This window comes from Mytilus galloprovincialis, chromosome 2 (genome assembly GCF_965363235.1).
Source record: "Mytilus galloprovincialis chromosome 2, xbMytGall1.hap1.1, whole genome shotgun sequence".
Taxonomy (NCBI): domain Eukaryota; kingdom Metazoa; phylum Mollusca; class Bivalvia; order Mytilida; family Mytilidae; genus Mytilus; species Mytilus galloprovincialis.
Window position 1 is genome coordinate 82,594,162 of NC_134839.1, and position 21,405 is coordinate 82,615,566.

Genomic DNA, 21,405 nt, shown 5'->3' on the forward strand with positions numbered 1-21,405 from the left:
TTTGAATGGTTTAACACTAGTAATTATGGGGCCTTTTATATCTTGTTGTTCGGTGTGAGCCAATGTTCCGTGTTGAAGGCCGTACATTGACCTATAATGGTTTAATTTTATAAATTGTTACTTGGATGGAGAGTTGTCTCATTGGCACTCATACCACATCTTCCTATATCTATTAACTTCTTGATACAACATGCTAGCCTAGCTCGTCATGATCTTTCATATACAATACGACTGGTTCCGTTATTGTTTGCTGATGATCCAAACATTATCAATTACACTTCTCTGCAAAATGTATTATCCCAAAAATACTAATGGGTTCCATCGATGATTATGCTAATCAATAGGCTAAAAGCGACAATGGAGACATTAAAATGTATTCGCGTTCAGAATTCGTTTAGGCTATGAGGTCTTTGATTCAAATTAGAATGAAACAAACTGAATGGCTCTATGAATATATATGCAACATCGATCTTCAAAGACTCAAATTATACTTCGCATCTGTTCTACCTCCATGACAAATATAGTGTTGTCGCTGCAAATAAAGTCCACGTCTTTTTTTTTAATTACTTTACATAAAAGAGGGTCGAAAGATACCAGAGGGACAGTCAAACTCATAGATCGAAAACAAACTAACAACGCCATGGCTAAAAATGAAAAAAATTGACAGACAAATAATAGTACACATGACACAACATAAAAAGACTAAAGACTAAGCAATACAAACCCAACAAAAAACTTGGGGAGATCTCAGGCGCTCCGGAAAGGTAAGCAGATCTTGCTCCACATGTGACACCCGTCGTGTTGCTCATGTTATTACAAATCCGGTAAATAGTCTAATTCGGTAGGTCACATTCATGAAAAGGGAAGGGGTTGTCGTTAGGACGTAAGGAACATATCCGATATCATCTGTGAAACGGTTATTTCATAACGGTCAACCAACTCGTGTTGGCGTCCGTCAAATTTACGAAGGGATGATTTAAACTTCACCATTTCGAACTCTTGGTTTAATAGCTTTCTTGTGAGCAGCAACCATCTAGTAAGGAAATCATGATAGGAAATACAAGTACGGGAATATCGTATCAATTTGGAGATATATACTCCGTATGCAGGCGCTACTGGAGTGTTGCTACTTAATAATGGAAAGTTCACAAATCATCTCTTTTTCGTAAAGTTTAGTATTCAACCGACCCTCATTGTCAATTAATATAAACTCCGAGATAAGTGAATAAGGTATTGAATAGTCCCTTCAGCTTTGAGACCTATACCTCAACGATATTTAACAGGGTAGTAGTGGTCTTCTCGGTAAGTAGGCAATTAAAATGTTCAAGTACAGAGAAAGCTTTATTTTGATGTGTCATGTATAATCAGTAATAAAATAATATATTAAGATTATTTACCGAATATCTGATGATACCCTATACAAATCGAAATAATTGTACACAATTACGATATGGTTGAAAAAGCAAAAAAAGATATGAAAAACGAGCGAATGATGGCAACTATTTTATCAATCACCTCCATATTGGTTAGACATTACTGAGAATAATTCAGAGTTATACACACCGTGTGATACCAGGTGTAAACGCGTAAGCAAGGGTGATATGCATTCTTTTGTTGTGAATTGAATCATTGATATACATATAAAAAGATGAAGTATGATTGCCAGTGACACAGATATCAAGCGGATTCAAATTGACGTAAACATTATCAACTAGTGATCCTCGTACGGTGTTTAAATCACATCATGCTATTATTTTCAAGCGGTACAAATCTATCAGAGTTGAGATATGCAGCAATATTTGGTCTTCTTTCAATCCGATCCCGAAATGACTTTAATAAAGGACAATAATCTGCACTCTTCCAAGTGTCGGGGTAACTTGCTTCCGTGGCCTTTAAAACCCAGAATAGTGTCAAATCGACATAGGTTAGTTTGTCACCAAATAGAAATCTAAAATAATAAAGAATACAGGATTATAAATGTATCCAGGTATATTCCTATAAGAAAGATGTATGCAACACACATGATTAATTGAAATAGATAATGAAAAACAAAGATTTGTAATTTAGTTCAACTTTAATTTTTGATTATAAGTGAAAAACTTTGATTGAATGGAAACATCTAACTGTTAGATACATGTATCCTTAACCATTTTTTTCTACAAGCATAAATGGGTTATGTCATGTAGTGCCCCAATTAATTACAGATTGTCGTTGGTCATTTCAAAGAGATGACCAATGATAATCTGTGTATCGCTATTTTACCTGTGTCGGTGATGTTAATTTTATTGACACTGGCACGTGCACGTAGTTCCAAACGATATTTTTTTATATCAATTTACTATGCTGAGAAAAGACATTATCATGCAGTCAGTAAGATTAAATTTTGAATTTTAAATAATACCTACCCTTTACCACCATTGTTGTACTTTAGTACAGATTCAAAATAAGACAGATATTTTGGAATCCTTTCAGCAGCAAATCTTTCTATGTATGGTTTAGTTTCCTCTACTTGTGTGAAGTAAGACGCGGTTGGATTAATTCCGTGAAAAGCCAAACGACCTGAATTAGATACCAAATATATAATAAATATTAAGAAGTATTGCTTTAAAAGAGGAGGCCTAATTATTCAATTTATTAAAAAAATAAATTTCAACGCGCAATGACTTATAATCTTGGTGAATAACAAGTTTCCACTAAGATTGTCACACATATCATCTCCATAAACCCCTTAGGAAAATTGGCAAATCAAGTTTTTATATTGGGAGAAAATACAAAAAGTCATATTAGATAATAAAATATCAAAGAAGTTAACAAAAAAACAATATTATGCGAGACAATACTGCGTGTTTCACATTTTTTCCAGTCAGTTTTTTCTCCGTACTGTATACTCGGTCACAAGTTCACATACTTTGAGATTCTAACAATTTCAAACCAGTAACTATAATCTCCACCTAAATTAATCTGATTACATTTCTAATCTTACCCTGAGCCAAATAGTCATGAAGTTCTGTGTTAATCATGTCAGCACGCCATTTATCTTGCTCATTATCCGGAACCAGTCCATACTTTTCACCAAGGTACTTGCATATTACTGATGTCTGTCCTAACTGAAAATCGCCTAGAAGAATATTCAATGGAATACTGCCAAACGTTTTATCATTTAATTTTTAAAGACTATGCTATTATTTTGGTATTTGTTTCATTACGTACTGTACTTAATAGCAGTTTGGTAAGTACTTAATAGCAGTTTGGCAAAAACTTAATAGCAGTTTGGCAAATACTTAATAGCAGTTTGGCAAATACTTAAAAGCTGTTTGGCAAGTACTTAATGGCAGTTTGGCAAATGCTTAATAGCAGTTTGGCAAGAACTTAATAGCAGTTTGGCAAGAACTTAATAGCAGTTTGGCAAATACTTAATAGCAGTTTGGCAAATACTTAATAGCAGTTTGGCAAGTACTTAATAGCAGTTTGGCAAATACTTAATAGCAGTTTGGCAAGTATTTAATAGCAGTTTGGCAAATACTTAATAGCAGTTTGGCAAGTACTTAATCGCAGTTTGGCAAGCAATTCACCTTTATAGTAATCCGCGATGATACCAATTAATATTTAACATTTATGTCATAAGGTGTCTCTTTTCAAGATTCAATTTGTTTCCTCTCTAAATTGCATTGATTTGCAAACATCATAAAACTTCTTTGATCAAATTTGTCATGAATTGTTTTTGGTTATTTTTTGCGGCAACATATTATCTTCATGATTTATGGTCTTACTCTAAATGCTTTTGTGTCGTTCGTGAACGTATGTTTTACCTTTTCGGATGACAGGAGGGAAGAGTACAGGAAATCCTGCCAGTTTATCTTTGGAGTAGAAGTATTTCATTATATCTTCTTTACTTTTTATCATATCTTTGTACGGTATACCAAGTTCTTCAAATATTAGTCGAATGTATGCAGATCGTCCGATGAGGAAATGATGGTAAAATAACTCCCATTCTTCAGTCTGTCCTGCCTCTTCCGTCATTCTACATGCAGTGAAATAATATTTAGCTGATGCATTTCATTTTTTAAATACATGGTTGTCAATTAAAGAGAACACATGGAAAGGCTGTGGGTATTTTTAAAATAAAATACCATAAGTCTATAAGTATTCGTAAAAACAAAATGGCCGCCAGTCAAGATAAATCTGCACCTGAAAAAACTTGGAACTATTTAACAAGTAACAAAATAAAAAAATCCTACCTCAATACTTTGTTATGTTTCCTTTGTTCCTCATTACTCGTAAAATCCTCCTTGGAATGCTGTTATACAACGATTTCAGGTAAGTAACAGTTAATTTGTCCCATATGTCACGAATTTCACGTTCCAGGTCTTTGGTATTATTTATTTTTGCAGTTCCCTTTTTAATACCCACCAACAATTCTCTATAATATTGAGGTCGGGACTCTGAGCTGGCCAGTTCATGCTTTTTAGACCCGTTTCCCTACGAAAATCTTGAACAGATCGTGCTCGATGGACGGGGGCATTATCATCTTGAAAAACGTAGTTATCATCTGGAAAATGACGAACAACCACTGGCCACAAGTTATTGTCAATAATTTCAATGTATTTTAAGGCATTTATGTTACCTTCAACAACAGTAATAGTTCCGACACCATGGTAAGTGATGCATCCCCAGATCATTAAACTATACTTGCGCTGAGATGGAGGACAAATACAATCTGTCAGCCACTCTTCTCCGACCTTTCTCCAGACACTGACACGAGAATCCTGCCCAATGATTACCTTGCACTCATCACTGAAGATTACTTTACTCCAGTGTGCATTAACAGTTTTATGTAAATTCCCCCTGCAATATGCCACTCGTTTCTTCTTGTTGACCTCACGGATACGAATGTTTTTCTTTACTGACCGCTTGTGAAACCCATCAGAATGTAATTTACGTTCAACAGTTCGTTTAGAGAAAGGTCGATCAATGCTCTCATTAAAAATATTAGTAATTTCAGATAAAGATTTACGGCGATGTTTTTTTACACAACGGGAAAGTTTTCTCATGTCCCGGTCATGAAAGGATTTTGGTCTGCCTGTTCTCCGAATGTTTTCTATATCACCCCGGTGCTCATACCTCTTCAAAAAACTGTAAACAGTACTCTGTTTAATGCCTGTCAATTTGACGATTTCACTTTTTCTGTAACCTGCATCATTTAATGCAGCGAGACGACTTTTCTGATCAGATGTCAGTTCTTTTCCCTTGCGACCCATTTTGTTTACATTAGATACAACGTAAGTGCAGACGCCTCTGACGTCATTACGCACGTGTCACATGACAACCACATGTTTTTCCACATGATCATCTATATATAGATTCATTGCCATCCCGATTGTGACATGGAGACGACGGTCAAATCTTGTTTACCCTTCCGTGACGTGACCGCCATTGTTGTTTTACGAATACTTATGGCGGAGTACTGTATCATTGAAACAACGAACAGGTACATGGTCCTTTAAAAATTATTAAGAAAATTCGAATTAAATTTTCATTAATTAGCAGATTAGAAAATTTTCAGAGTTGGTTAAGAATCTTTAAGATCAACTTGTAAAGTCTTTCGCCAAGGCTTTTTCAGTTTACATTTAAAGGGGCGTTAGAGCACTGTGTGTTCGACTTTTATTGTGCATTTCATTGATAAAATAATTAAATTGACTGTCTTTTTATAGAAAATTGAGTGAAAGAAAATAAAAAAAATAAGAAAATGAAGTAAGAAATACACCTTAGTTTTTAACATTTGTAGAAGCACAAAACGTTTTTAATTTTTATTCAAACACCCTTCCTGTGTTGTTATAACTCCCCAGAAAAGTATTTTTAGGCCTCTTCTACTTTATATCATAGTACCGATATATTAACACATAGGCTAAATATATAAAAACAAATGGAATCTGAAGCGCGATGAAGTATCAAATATACTGTATTCCTGTCACGTAGTAGTGTCATTTAAGGGGATTTTTTTTTACATTGCTATTGAAGCGGGAAGGGGAGCATTTGGCTAGCCGTAAAATCAGGTTCAATCAACAACATTTTGCCGAAAATGAGTACCTAGTTATCTGTTATTTATAGTCTGTTTCTATGTATATTGTCGTTTGGTTTTGTTGTAGTTCAGTGTATCTGTAGTTCCGTTGTTTTCCTCTTACAGTTGATGTGATTTCTCGATTTTGAGTTTGTTACCCGGAATTATGTTTTGCTTAATCGAACTATGAATATTGAAAAGCGGTAAACTACTGTTGCTTTTATTTGTTCGTTTGTAAGACAATGCAGTCAAAAACGCACGAACCTAAAAAGGTGTACCCGCCTTTCTTTTTTTTATGAAATATTTGTTAGTTTTTTATGATTTCTTTCTCAAAAAAAGGATGTCCGGTATATTTTCCGTCGGAATTTATGCTTATGCACCAAAAGATCCACATATATTTGAATTTACCATAATCGGATGTTTTTTTTAAATTAATTTTCTTTACTTTAAGAGTTGATAAATATCTCGAAACTCCATACTACTAGTATAATTTAACTATACAAACGAATATAAGATGCACAAAAAGTGTATGTTCTACTTGATATCAGTCTGTTTGATGATGTTAGAGAAGAGACATTTATTATTCCACTAAACAAGGATATTATACACTTGACAAGATTTCTTTATATAGTTTAACAATAGTTCGCAATAGGAGTCCTTTGAATGTTGAACCTGAGCTTAATGCGGCTTTTATGGAGCTCGCATGGGCACTATTTAGTCTTCTAAGTCATGTTTTGTTGCTGTTATTTGTTTTATCGTGGTCTATTTTGCTTTGAAATAAGGAGATGTTGTATGATTGCTAGTGAGAAAATTAATCGCCCTTGTCTTTTCTCATTAGAATATTCAATTTTCCCATGGTTTACTTTATAGCTGTTTTCGTTGTTCAAACCGAAAAATAGGATCGGACACAATTTTAGATAACTTATGAAGTCTTTTTTTTCTCCTTTGTTTCCTTTCTGTGTTTATACCTTTCAATTAATCGCAATCGTATTTTATTAATTTCGAAACTAACTAGCTATTATTGTCAATATAAAAATGAGGATATGTAGCGTGGATACCAATTAGACAACTACTCCTATAGATCAAAAGACTGTGCTGTTAGGACATCGCATGGGCTGTTAAAATGAGTAAACCTGATACCATTTAGAAACCATACAATACCCTAACATAAAAAATGTGAAATTTATTAAAACAGCCTGATTAATGCAGAAAAACAATAAGTAAATACCATAGATTAAATGAGTTGTTAGAGATTAACTCCATCCGTAACACGGGACAACATTGAAGTTACAGCACAAAATATCAATAAAGTTTATCTTATTTTGCATTTGAAAGCGTTTTGATTGAGTAAAAATCGCTATGTTACCACCTAAATGTGAACAGAAGTATAAATTCAGTCGATTTGTTGATTCTGTACTGATTTTTTATAGTTTTTTCTACACTTGTGAACGGAATAAAGTCTTAAACGATCATTTCTATCCCAACAATTCGTAATAGTCTCTACAATAGATTATTGAGTATTTTTGAGTCTTTAGTCAATTTTTAGATATATGCAGAATGTGGTAAATACCGTTCAGTTAAGACTTTTTGCCTGCAGTCAATTCAAATACGTTCAATCTATATTCAGACTGTTCAGTAGTTGTTATTATACCTATACCGATTAACATCATACTGAATTGTCTGAAAAGTTTTGCTGATACTACAGAATATAGGCGATAGATAATAATTGTAAGTCATTATTTTAAACCATATTATAAGCATTGTGTTAGACAACAACAAAACAGTCATTTACATAGAGTATGGACAATATATCATTTTATAACACGTTATTCTAGACAAAAATTAAGAATTATTTGCGACAGATCATGATTATAAGACATTATCTTAAACCCCCAAAAAATCATTAACACAGAAAATGGGCTAAAGAAAATAGTGTAAACTTGATAATTTCAACATGAACGCATAAGCAAAGAAAATGATTTGATTTAAAATTAGTATACACTTACTTAAAATCTATGTTAACAATAATATTGCAAGTGTCAGATAATCAAAAAAAACAATATATTAATTCCATAATATTATCAAAAAAATGCATACGAATGAATACTAATGATTAATATAACAACAAGCACAATCACATTACTCTGGTATCTTTGTTAAAAAATATCTATTTTTCTTGGAAAAAAGCAGCTTAATGTGTTATTTTTTTTAATTTTATTATTGTATGGGTATGCTATTTTATCGTCTTATTGTACTATATATTACTGACTACATTTTACTGTTAAAACCCGTAGGAAGATAAGTCATGACTGATGAGGTCATCCTCTTTAGATACAAATTAGTATTTGATTTATTTATTTATAGATCTGAGACTTTTCAGCGTTCCTGATAATATTAATCATCAAAATCTTTTTTAGCGGCTGCGTAACATTATAAGCAAACAAAGGCATAGTTTGTGTAAATACAAATTTAATTCTTAATCTGTTTTTATCAATTACATCAACGCACTATATATTAAACCTACAAAACCAAATTTGTTAAATTTTAATGTTTTTTGGTATCATTTCGATGATTGGGAAACGTAAAACGGATGACGGTCAACTTACTTGGAAATATGATATATCTAGAGATTAAGCGCTCATAACCGTTCACAATCGAGATATGTATATAAAAATTAACTTGAATAAGATCGCCAGAAATGTTTTTTTTTTTTTTTTTTGAAAGGGGGGGGGGGGGTAAAAGCCAAACAGATAAAAGACAGAGAACCAGTCTATCCACGACATTCACCTTTTTTATAAAAGGACAGAGAAACAACTCTTAATGAATTTAATTGTTAATATTATCAACAATTATCATCGTTTACAATACTAAAGATATATTCTTATTTGTCTGTAATGTCTACCGTTATAATGCTGTATAACAAAAATATTAAATACAAATACCTTTGTCTATAACCTTTTGATACATGTATTATAGAAATGAATCATTTAATTTATACAATGCACTTTATTTTGAGCTTTTATCGTTTGTTATAATTAATCATAAATGAGTTTCTGCTAATAAATATTCCCTAGTGTCTTGTCCGAGCGTGTGTCGTTCAGCTATATAGGCCAAGTCTTCAATAATATGTAATAAAGGGATATGGTACTTGTGAGCCCATGTAATGCAAATAAAAACTTTGTTTTTTCTTCTTCTATAGGATAGAGCTATTTAGTTAAAATATTCATATGTTCTAAATTGTGACATATTAGATAATGTAAATTTAATCACAGTAACAAAAAAATATGAAACTGCAAAATGTGTAATATTGGTTTAATCCGAGCTTTGTAGTACAACAAATGTTTATATCTATACAAATAATCAAATAGTCGTATACGTTTTACATTAAAATTACACATTAAAATCTGCATAAGGGTACATAAGACGATTTATTAAAACTTACCTTACTTCCTGTGTGTGTAACATGCAAATACAAGAAAGAAGAGAGATAACTCTGGTTGAATATAAACTAACACATAGTGTCAGTTGGTCTACCGTAACGTAAAGGAAGTATTAGACACGAAAATAGACTTGTGGTTACAGCATATCATTAATTCACTCTTGTTATGTATAACAACCATGTTGACACTTTGCTTATACATTTTTTTGATTTAATATAATAACAAAAAACAAAAGAATTCTGTATTTAAAAACTAGACACTAGAAGTACAAAGCCATAAAAATTCAACAACTATTGTTTACCGTCAAGCATGTAACTATTAATAATTCTTATTATTGCAGAACGCATAGGAAACAACTACTTCCGGTTGCAGGCACAGTTGAAGTCAAAAATCGGGAAATTTCTTGTTTTTGGTCTATATGATATTCTTTACACTGCTCTACCAACTTTTGTTTCACTCTGAAATAAGAACTGTTGTTGTTTATGTGTTCAATGGGGTCCACTCTACATACAGACTACAAACGGATACACCTAGCAGCATCCCTCCGTCTTCCAGGTAAAAAAATAGAACAAACAAATCGTCAAAATCGACGCTTTTTGCACCTTTGGGGCAAATTCCATACCCTAACCACTCCCGCCTCGATACCCCCTATATTAGCTTTAACGGAATCAATATGTATCCGCAACAGGGTACAGCTCATGTGCATGTAACTTGCATATTTTTGCAAATAAACAAAAATTAGACAGTTTCTGAAAAAAAATTAGCATAGTAAAAAAATAACAAAAATACTGAACTCCAAGGAAAATTCAAAACGGAAAGAGCTTAGACAAATGGTTAAATCAAATGAAAAGGTTTCGGACAAGGTTCTTTATTGCCGACATATTACATGTTTCATCTACACAGGACTGATATTGACTTAAGTTTCTCAAAGTTCACTTCTGTAATTGTTTTATTCACCATACAACACATCGAACAAACGTTATATATTACGAATGTCAAAATAAACCACAGGTATAATTTTTTAATTACACATTTGTCTTGTGTGTAATGATATAATGTTCTCCTATTTATTGTTCATCCTTATTTCATTTTCGTCCATGTATACGATTACAGACACTCAGTAGTTTCTGTTCATAACGGTTCATTTTCCTTTATTTATATGATTATAAGTACTCTGTAGTTTGCTGTTAATAATCATCCAGTGCCATAATAACATAGGCCATAAATTTGAAAATGTTCAGACTAATTTATTATAAATACAGTTCATTTACTTTAACTGTTTAGTCTATGTTTGGTGATATGCATTTGAAGTGGCCCGGTACTTATACATTCCATCATTACGTATGTTATTGTGCTATGGTAAAAACATTGATATGTTTGTATTTATTTTTTCCTATCTTACTTTGTCTATAAGTCTTTTGGGGTTTTTTGTTGTTGACATATTTGTTTGTTTTTATAGTGATTGCGATTAAAACATAATGTTCACTGCTGCATCCCTATATTCCAAATTTTTGCCTGTTGCGTCTGTTTGTTTTGTTCACACATCGTTGTCAATATAAAGGAATATTATGCGACTACCTTACACGTGGGAAGTTAAACTAGCTGTGAAACAAGGTTTAATCCACCGTTTTTTACAAAGGAAAGTGCCAATGCCGGTATGATAGTTGTCTCCATTCGTTTGATGTGTTTGAACTTTTGATTTTGCCATTTGATAATGGACTTTCCGTTTTTCATTTTCCTCGGAGTTCAGTATGTTTGTTACTTTATTATTTACAAGGTTGTTCATCTGATGGTAAGCTCTATCAGCAATATTTTGATGGTTTAACAATATAGTCCTCCTACTAATTTTTTTGATGTACCTATCCCTGGACACCTGTTTCTCAATTCATTCGCTGTATTGGTCTTTAGTTGACGTTGATCTTGATCAATGAAATTAATCACATTTGTCCTAACCATTGGAGTTGACACCATTTGAAAACTTATTATCGTGGCATTAAAACCAGAACGGTCACTCCTGTATTTGGTTAACCAAGATTATTTCTTTTTTAAATTATTTCTAGTTAATTGCTATTGAAAAAATATGACTAAGATCGTACCTCACCCAACTGATACACTTATCCCAATTTGGAAAAACTATATCACTTTCAATTCCCATAAACCTTTCAAATACAGAATGTAAGTATTCATAGGGTTTGTTTAATCGTCTTTAGGTCCATTCGTAGTATTATTTCAATGCAATTTTATTTTCAAACAATCTCTTTAATGATGAGTTGACTGATTAAAACAAAACAAAAAAAGTGTCATAAAATATAAATCAAAAGCAATAGACCACTTTCGAGTTTGTCTGTCAGCGGGAAAAAAATCGTCAATTATGCGCGCCTTTATGATGTCATTTACCAGAAAGAGGGGATCGCCTGTACTATTACCGTTCACCAAGCGTCTTAGTTATCGTAATTATCCAGGATAAACTAGAAATAATGTTTGTTCTGTAGGTACATATTCACAATACCTTAATGACAGCAGTGCCGATTGTCAATTATGATAATTCAATTTGCCGAATAATTCGTGCAATATAACATCCTAGATTTCCAACCACTTGCTCAACATTTGAACAGAAGTGACGACTCCCCTTAACGCACGAATGATGTTCACTAAAACCAAAGTTTTATTACGGAAACGCATCGAACTCGAAATTTGTCTATAGCATGAATTTATTTTTACACGACTAAGGTTTATATTTATGTATAAATTTATAACAAAAGTGAGAATTTAAATAGTTTATCTAACCATACACATACTCAACAACTATAATAAAAATTACCTAAAACTACGTGTCACTTAAGTTTGTGGCACGTTTTTTTCCCGTTAACTTGTTTCTTAATGTTCATATAAGTCCAGATTAAGTAACCCTTCGTTTACTAGTTATTGCAAGATGTATTGAAAACATATCAAAGGGTTTATCACTCTCAATCAAATTTATTTTTTATTCCTTTTCCTCTTTTCCATGAGGCCAACACCATGCTTTAAAGGAGTAACTAAATATACCAGAGGCCTAGCCGGGACATTCAAACATATAATTCGAAAAATAAAATGACAACGCCATAGTTAGAAAAGAAACATAGAAAAAAAACAGCTTCTTGTTTTGGTCTGTTTATATTTTAGAAATGTCGTTGTCAGTTTATTTTTGACTAATGGTTTTGAATATCCCACTTGTATCTTTCGCCTCTCTTTTATATACCATCGCGTATATTACATATATCTGTCCAGATTACATTTATAATTATATCAATAATTTCTGACTATAAATGCCTGTAAAGTGAAACTCGTAGTTGAAAACTTTGACTATATAAAACAAGAACAACACACATATCAATGTTTTCTATACTATTGACGATTGTGTGTTGGTGCTTGTTTTCTGTCTAGAATCGTTTTATGAGTAATACCCTCATTGCTTTTCCCCTACAATCTTTCTGAAATTGGCATTTTCAAAATCATCCCTTGTTTTTCGTCAACTGTAATCGTAATTCTAAGTGTAATCCTAGGTATAGACCTAGTTTCCGCAAATGTCTAGTAAGAACATTGCATGAGTGTTGATCAGTTATTATCAGGACTCTTGTCTATAAAGAACATAGTATGAGAGTTGATGATTTTTTATTATCAAAACTCTTCACTATCAAGAACCAGTGTGAGCATTTGTGCTTGTTTTTGGTCTAGATTAATAAAATAGTATATGTGTTGATGGGTATTTATTTTCTTCGAACATGGGGTGTGTATTGGTGTCTTTACTCGTAACGTTTTATTTTATGGGATGTGTGTTTGTAATAGTTTATTGTATAGAATTGTATAGATTTTAACCATGGTGTGGATGTTGGTTGCTTGTTTATTGTCTAAAATTGGGATGATTTAAAACATGGTTTGTGTATTATTTCTCGTTTTTGTTAATGTAGTTTTTGTCTAGACATGTTTCAATTGAGTACATATATGAGTGTGGATGTTTGTTTATTGTCTAAACTCGTGTCAATTAAGAACATGGTATTTATATTAATGATTGTTTATTATTTAGACTCGTAACGATTTGGGATGGGGTATGCATATTTGTATTTGTTTATTGTCCAGATTCGTGACGATTTAAAACATTGTATGTGTATTTGTGCTTGTTTATTGTTTAGAATAGTGACGGTTTTGGAAATGGTATGTGTGTTGATGCTTGTTTATTGTCTTAACCAATGACGATTTTGGAAAAGGGTGTGCATGCTGGTGCTTGGTCATTATTTGCTCGACTGGTTTTATCGAGTTGTAATCTTAGGTAATCATTTTAATCATTTAAAAGAGATCTTTAATAATAATAAAAAAGTCAAATACAATTTACATATAAACGTCACTTTTCAGTATCTTTTTCACTATTTTATTTTCTGTTAACTAAAAATCGAAATTCGGCTAAAGTAATTCAATCAGACAATTGTTATTGAATGAAAAATCTTCCCACTTTCGTTATTGAAATCTTTAGTCATATTACGTATAACAATCGTGTTAAAGACATTCTACATCCCAGTATTATGATACATTATGATTGTCATTCTTTCTCAATTCCGTGACCTAATATTGCAATTAGATCTATTACAATCCCTTCTTGAGCAATCATAGTAATCTCTTGAGCAAAATGGTTGTTTTGTACAGTCTCAAATTATCCATTCAGTAGTTTACTGGAAAGAACCATTTGCAATTTAAGCTTCTCATGACGATGAAATATTTTATACAACAATGTCCATCTAGAAACTTGCACAATCGAAAAGCCAATCGTAGAAAATACTCAAACAGCTAGATCCATAATAGAACTGCATACAATAATGGAAGCGGAAGTAGTATGGAGCCAGTATTCACAACACTGATAACATTAACAGTTTCTACAATGCTTATAAGTCTCTCCGACATAAGAGGTCTATCGTGATGCTTTTCCATTAAACCGGCTGAAAAAAAAACAACAATATATATAAATCATTTTGAATGACTATGTCATAATAATAGCGATTACATAGTGTGACCAAAAGTCATTTATCAGTGTGCTTATTAGACTTAAGTTGTTGAATAAAAACTGTAGATTAGAAATTATTACGATATTTTTATTGTAAAATACGTAATGGAAGTGTCTGTATACACACAGCAACTAAGTTGATAATGTAAGATATTTGTTTGATTGGTTAAAGAATATACTGATTTGAGACATTTGTGTGACTACTTTTAGAATGGATTGCTGTCAGACATTTGTGTTTCTGCTCACCGACTAGATTTGTGCCAGAAATTTGTATGACTGCTCATAGAATCAAGCCCTGTGAGTCGACATTTGTGTGATTGTGCATAAAATAGAGCCTTGTGAGGCATTTGTTTGATTGCTCATAGAATAATAAATTGCACTGATACAATTTTGCGACTATTCATTGAAAGGATTGCTCTGAGACATTAGTGTGACTATTCATTGAAAGGATTTTTCTGATACATTAGTGTGAATGCTCATAGAATGGATTGCTTTTAAACTAATGTCACTGTTCGTACAAAGAATTACTGTGAGACATTTGTGCGACTCCTCATCAAATAATAGATTGCTGTCTGACATTTGTGTGACTCCTCATAAAATAGTTTGCTGTGAGACATTTGAGTTACTGCTAATAGAATAGATTGCTTTTTAGTTATACATTCGTATATAAGTCTCACACGAAGAAATCTTTTAAAATCGATCGAAATTGTGGCTACGATACATGTGTTTTCTGTTCTTTTTAGAACAAAATCATTGGGATACCTCGAGTGTATCATCAGCCTAGTATTCAGCACTTCTGTATTGACATGCAATATCATTGATATTGTCATAATTCTAAATTGATTGTATACACAATTTGAATTTTCAAAATAAGAAGTCTTTTCCACGTCATAAACTTATTACCTAAGTTTTATTTGGCAAAACTTTTTAGGAATTCAAATCCTGAATGCTCTTAGATTTTATACTGTTATTATATTCGATCGTCACCGATGAGTCTTTTCTACGGAAATCGATCTTGTTGCGCACAAAATGTCAATCCTGGTATCTATGATGAGTTTATTTCAGTATTTTGATAACTTTGTTCGAATTTTCTCGGTAGTACTTACCGGAAACATTTCCACGTGCATAAAACTGTACCCATTCATTCGTAAGATCAACACCACTGTCTCTCCTCTTAACAGGAACAATAAAGCGACAATATATATATCCATTTTTGCTTTCGGAATGTTTCAGTGCAAAATTCTGTTTTTCCTGGGGACGAACATGTGGATGAGGATCTTCAAATGAAGCAGTTCGTATAGGCATGGTTCTTGTGTACTGGTAGATACATCCAAAAATAGCATCGCCACCCTATAATTCATGTCAGTATCGAAAGAAAAAGAAAAACAATAAATTTATAAATTGTTTGATTATAATTACAAAGTGAATGTTCAGTAGTTATGTTTTCTTTAGACTGGTTCCCGATCGCAATTTTCAGTATGTTACACATATACCAATATAACGTGAGAGAGTATGCTAAAAGCTAATACCTGGAACGTAGTACCGGCAACCAGGATGTGTTTTCTTTAAATATACAATATATATACAATTGTTTGTGGGTCAGTTAAAAAGTAGGAACACAAATTTGTGTAGAATAAAACAAAACTCAAACTCAAACAACAATGATACAAAAACATATATGTAGCACGAACTAACTGAAATGATAGTTATGGTGCGTGAACGAAAATCATTACGGATCGTTCTATTGGAAGCCCGTTCGATGTGTACATAAAGGAAAGCTGGTACGCCTTGAAGAGTGATAACAATCCAAAGTTTTCTTCAATAATATATTCTCTGGAACTAGAGTTTAAAGAAAGAACAGACAGGCTTCCTCTGCCTTATTTTTAGACTTATATTTGTACCTCAAATTTGACAGAAGCGGTCATCTCAGTACCAGAATATATGCCAAACGAGATGATTTTAAGTTTGAAATTATTAATTTCATCCACCTTAGTAGCAATATAACAACGTCATCAGCATCGGGATAAACATTTCCAAACTTAAGAGCTTACAGCTACTACGTAGACTTGGTAAAACGCCACCAGTGTCTGAGCAGTTTGTCGCCGTGAATTTCTAGGTATAAGTTCTAAAAATGAGGCGGAGGAAGCCGTGGTTACATTGTTGACAATATAATGGAATTTTATGCTCTTCAACTTCGTACTTTATTTGGCCTTTTTAACCTTTTTGGATTCGAGTGTCACTGATGAGTCTTTTGTAGACGAAACGCGCGTCTGGCGTATATACAAAATTTAGTCCTGGTATCTATGATGAGTTTATTTACAACCACTGGGTCGATGTCACTGCTGGTGGAGATTTATTTCCCCGAGGGTATCACCAGCCCAGTAGTCAGCACTTTTTGTGCTGACATGAATTATCATTGATATGCTTATATTTATAAATTAACTGTTTACAAAATTTTGAATTTTTGAAAAACTAAGGCTTTTCTACCTCAGGCATAGATTACCTTAGCTGTATTTGGCATAATTTTAGGAATTTTGGTCCTTAATGCTCTTCAATTTCGTACTTTATTTGGCCTTTTTAACTTTTTTGGATTCGAGCGTCACTGATGAGTCTTTTGTAGACGAAACGCGCGTCTGGCGTATATACACAATTTAGTCCTGGTATCTATGCCACTGTCATTCAAGTGAGAGGTTTAGTTAGCTATAAAACCAGATATAATTCACTATTTTCTACATAAAAAGACTCTACCAAGAAAGGAATGTGACAGCTGTTTTCCATTCGTTTGATGTGTTTGAGCTTTTGATTTTGCCATTTGATTTGGGAATTTATGTTTTGAATTTTCCTCGGAGGTCGGTATTTTGTCGTTTTACATTTTGAGAGTATTAATGTTAATATCTTTATATAAATCAAACTACTTATATATGATGACAATCAATGGTACGAAAATAATTATTGTATTTCGTTATTGTATTAGTACTTTTGTGTTCCAATACTAATAGTCAGTGATAACATTGAATTTGCAATCTTTCATCAAAATTAAAAAAATCTGTTTTTCGAAATATTTACTCACCATTTTTCTGTCCGACGAGAATCCAACTGCCAACCAACCATCTGATTTTCCACTGAGCTCAAAATCTACCACTGCCTTTTGTTTATCCATCCAGTAGCTAAGAAAATAGTCGCACTCAAAGTGTTGACAATTCTTCACTCCATTTCTGAAATTGGTAAGAGAAGGACGAATCTTTCATTACATTTTTTGAAATGCTTATTACTTTCTTTATGCATGTTACTTTATAACATTACATGCACGCGGGGTATCATCTGTGTCCCATTCCACACTTGTTTTTTTTAACTACGACCAGATCTTGTAGAAGACAATTTCACATATTTTATCAGAATAAGTTTGTAATCCATGCAATTAGTGTCTTCATCATGACAGTCGTAAACATTAAAACTAAACATTAGATAAATGATACGCTTACCGGTGGTCTAGTGCTACCGTGCTAGCATCGAGTACGGGAGATTTTTTACTCAATTCCAGGCCCGGTCCAAACTAAAAACTTTTGATATAAGCTGATTATCCACTAAGCACGCGATATATAGACTCTTTCCATGTAAAGTTTGTACTATACCTGAAGCAGCTTCTGGTCTTTCCACATTCTAATCCATCTGAAATAAATGTACCAACACTTGAGAAATACTTATTTATTGTCTGTTTGTGGTACTTTTATCTCTAGATACAATACTGACCGATGTTTACAGACTTTTTCAGCTTTGAATATTACTAAATGGTATAAATATTATTTTTTTCATATTTGATTTAGGTCTTGTAACAGATGACAAACAGTAAAAACAAGTTGACTCATTTTGCAATCTCCCATTTAAATAGAATGTATCCACTTATTGGGCACGATCAAGCCGGCCTATTCGATTATTCCACTAAAATGATTGAGATACCAAATTTTGGTCGAACCGATATTTATATTGTTTCTTATTTGTTATGTCGGCCTTTTATTGCCCAACACTTGAAATGGACTTCTCTCATTGGTGAAGGCCGCACTGTGGTCTATAATTGCTTACAACCACTGAATTTGCACTCTTATGAATAGATCTATACATACTATATAAACTCAACCCCCTTAAAAAAAGAAAGGAAAAAGAAAAAGACCTGTCCGTGCTGAGTATCATGACTGTAGTAATTGTTCTGTCCAATCACAATAACTTCCACGTGGTTGCAGTCATCGACATTATGGCGGTTAGTGTATGAATAGTTTACTCTCTCCTGTGCCCATCGAGGTTTTCCATTGCTTACTTGCCCATTATGCCGTTACATTGCTTCCGTGTCCATTATGGTGTAAAATTGCTCCCGTGCCCATTGAGGCGTTAGGGGATGACGGTTGTCAAATTTGAGACCACAGACGGAGCATTGTAACAAAAATAAAATCAAACTTTTGAAGGTGACATTACAAAATACGTTGTAGCTCTTGTTTTTAATTGTTGTTGTATGTTGTTGAATAATAAATCAGTCTGCATCATTTACAGTGTTTGTCAACACCAAATAAGGCCCTTTACCGACACAAAACTCAGTTTAGACAAACCGTACAAACAAATTCTCGAAACTTTTAACCTCTATTCTTCAACTTTCTTAAATCGATTTCCATGTGTTTGTTTGGTAATATTGCATAATATATCTGAGTGCTTGACTGCACTGAATGGATTGAATTTTATAAACTGGATGGCAGTAGTTTTATGGTTAATGTATTTGTTTGTGTTAATATGTGCTGATATATGTCTGTTGTATTTCATACCATATGTTTTTGGAATTTAACCTACCAACTGTGTGAAATTTTGCCTGGGTATTTAGACGATACTCTCAATAAAAAAGACTATAAAATACCAAGTTGAATCATTTTCATAAAAGCGTGGATAAGACTATTTCTTTGCGCGCTCAGGTTATCAGGGTCAGAATTGAGTGAACGCTCGTCTAACTAACGATCGAATAACTATATAGCAAAGGACTAAAACTTGTGTGTTGATTAAAATGTTGAATACTACTTTCTTTTTTCTTCTCGTGCACCTGCATAAAATTTACACTTTTATTCTATTGAAATCCCCACTGGAAGGCCTCTGACAGACTTGGTGAGCGAAAAATCACTGTTGATCATTTGAATGGGGACATATAGCTACCCCCCCCCCCCTTTTATCCTGGGTTGGGAACCCCCCTTTTTAAAATGGCTGGATCCGCCCCTGTTATTATTACCAACAAAAGTATTGTGGTTGTCCAAGTGCACGCTGTTATGAAAATGATTCTTTATACCACTGTACATAACTGTGTCCATATTGAATGTCCCCAGAAATAAATAGTTACACTGACGAATTCAGTTTATAATTTTTATATTTTTTCCCATAATTTTAATGGTTTTAAATCTTTATTGCTTATGTATGGTTAAAACAACTACACAGGTCATATCATTATCATTATGCATTGTACATGTGTGATTAAATACATGTCATTCCATTACTCATTGTACATTGTACATACATGTATTTAATCAAAATATATGTCATTACCATTACTTATTGTACATGCATGAATGCTTGCATTTTAAATACAAATCAAGACCATATACACATTAATCATTGTGCATGCTAAAATTGAATTACATTGCGGCAAAACAATTTCGATATACATTAACAAAATCCCTAGGGTACAATATATAAATACAAACAACGTGAGTTTTTGTAGTCTTTAATGACTGTTTATGATTTATTTCAATTTTCCTGTGTTTTAATCTGAGATAAACTATATAATAATGTAAATCTGATTTAAACTATCTACTGTATCCAAATGTAATTTGATAAAATAACGACCATCATTGTGATTGTTATGAGACTTATGTTCGTTAAATAATAACATTTTATAGTAATGCATCACGTTTTTATTACAAGTGTTCTCTGATATTTAGCTCTTTGTCCAAATTAAACCAGACAAATAACAATAAGCTGGATTGTTTTGAATTTAAATCAGGTATCGTAGATATTATTGTTATCGCTAGCATGCATCCTTCCTTCATCTTAAATGTATGCACTCGAAATTTGTATTCTCATTTCATCTTTTATCTTCAGTAGCAGCTATGGTTTAAGAACCATACAAAATAGTTAATGGATATTTTAAGACAGTAGGGAAATGAACAGAAATGTCTAACTTATTCAGTATTTGACATTTATGGTCCAAGGATCTTTAATAAAATCGGTTCGTGTTTAAATAATAGCGTTATTTTCACAGAACCTTTCTATGTTAATATATTTCTTTGAAAGTGCTATGAGTATGCAATTCTTACAACACCAGAATGTTAGACTATGCTATAACTTCGCATGTATAAAGGAGCGTATCTATAGCGACGTCTTTACTATATATTAAATTACATAGTCACATAGAACTTTTATGCACATCTGGCCAAAGATATCGATGTTTTCCCTATAGTATTAACGTACTCATTTGAACCGGACGTGACTATGTATTTATACATCAAACGAACGTGACTGCGTATAATACACCAAACAAGCGTGCTGTGTATAATACATCATACGGACGCGACTGTGCATTATACACCAAACGGACGTTGCAGCCTCTTATCAATCGATCGAATACCCCTTTTGAGGCTATTTTCATTAAGTAAATCTGATAGTCTCATCAGATAATTTATAGCTGCATCTTACATGTTTTACAAAATAAAGGAGTTTGTAATTGGATTGTTCTTTTGACTTACCTGTGATGGAAGATTTTTCTGTATAACTGGGGTGTTCTATTGATTGCCGTTTCTGTCGGGTTTTCGTCATATTATTTCCTGTTCAAAAAAGAATGACGAATAAAT

General features: G+C 32.8%; 2 protein-coding genes across 2 annotated transcripts in view; both read right to left on the reverse strand.

Moving 5' to 3' along the window:
* Positions 1 to 1,328: 1,328 nt before the first annotated feature.
* LOC143064604 (glutathione S-transferase-like) lies at positions 1,329 to 9,587 on the reverse strand. Its single transcript, XM_076237537.1, has 5 exons — positions 9,501 to 9,587; positions 3,810 to 4,021; positions 2,984 to 3,118; positions 2,406 to 2,559; positions 1,329 to 1,948 (listed from the first exon to the last, which is right to left on the reverse strand). The coding sequence occupies exons 1-5, from the start codon at positions 9,521 to 9,523 to the stop codon at positions 1,738 to 1,740; spliced, it is 735 nt and encodes a 244-aa protein (XP_076093652.1). The 5' UTR covers positions 9,524 to 9,587; the 3' UTR covers positions 1,329 to 1,737.
* Positions 9,588 to 13,825: 4,238 nt separating this feature from the next.
* LOC143064605 (uncharacterized) overlaps positions 13,826 to 21,405 on the reverse strand; it is a 52,539-nt gene continuing 44,959 nt past the window's right edge. The window contains exons 4-8 of the mRNA XM_076237538.1: positions 21,301 to 21,378; positions 18,163 to 18,199; positions 17,601 to 17,745; positions 15,637 to 15,880; positions 13,826 to 14,465 (exon numbers count right to left, since the gene is read on the reverse strand). Of these exons, the coding sequence (XP_076093653.1) occupies positions 14,317 to 14,465; positions 15,637 to 15,880; positions 17,601 to 17,745; positions 18,163 to 18,199; positions 21,301 to 21,378 (653 nt within the window). The 3' untranslated portion in view covers positions 13,826 to 14,316. The remainder of the gene's footprint in view (positions 14,466 to 15,636; positions 15,881 to 17,600; positions 17,746 to 18,162; positions 18,200 to 21,300; positions 21,379 to 21,405) is intronic.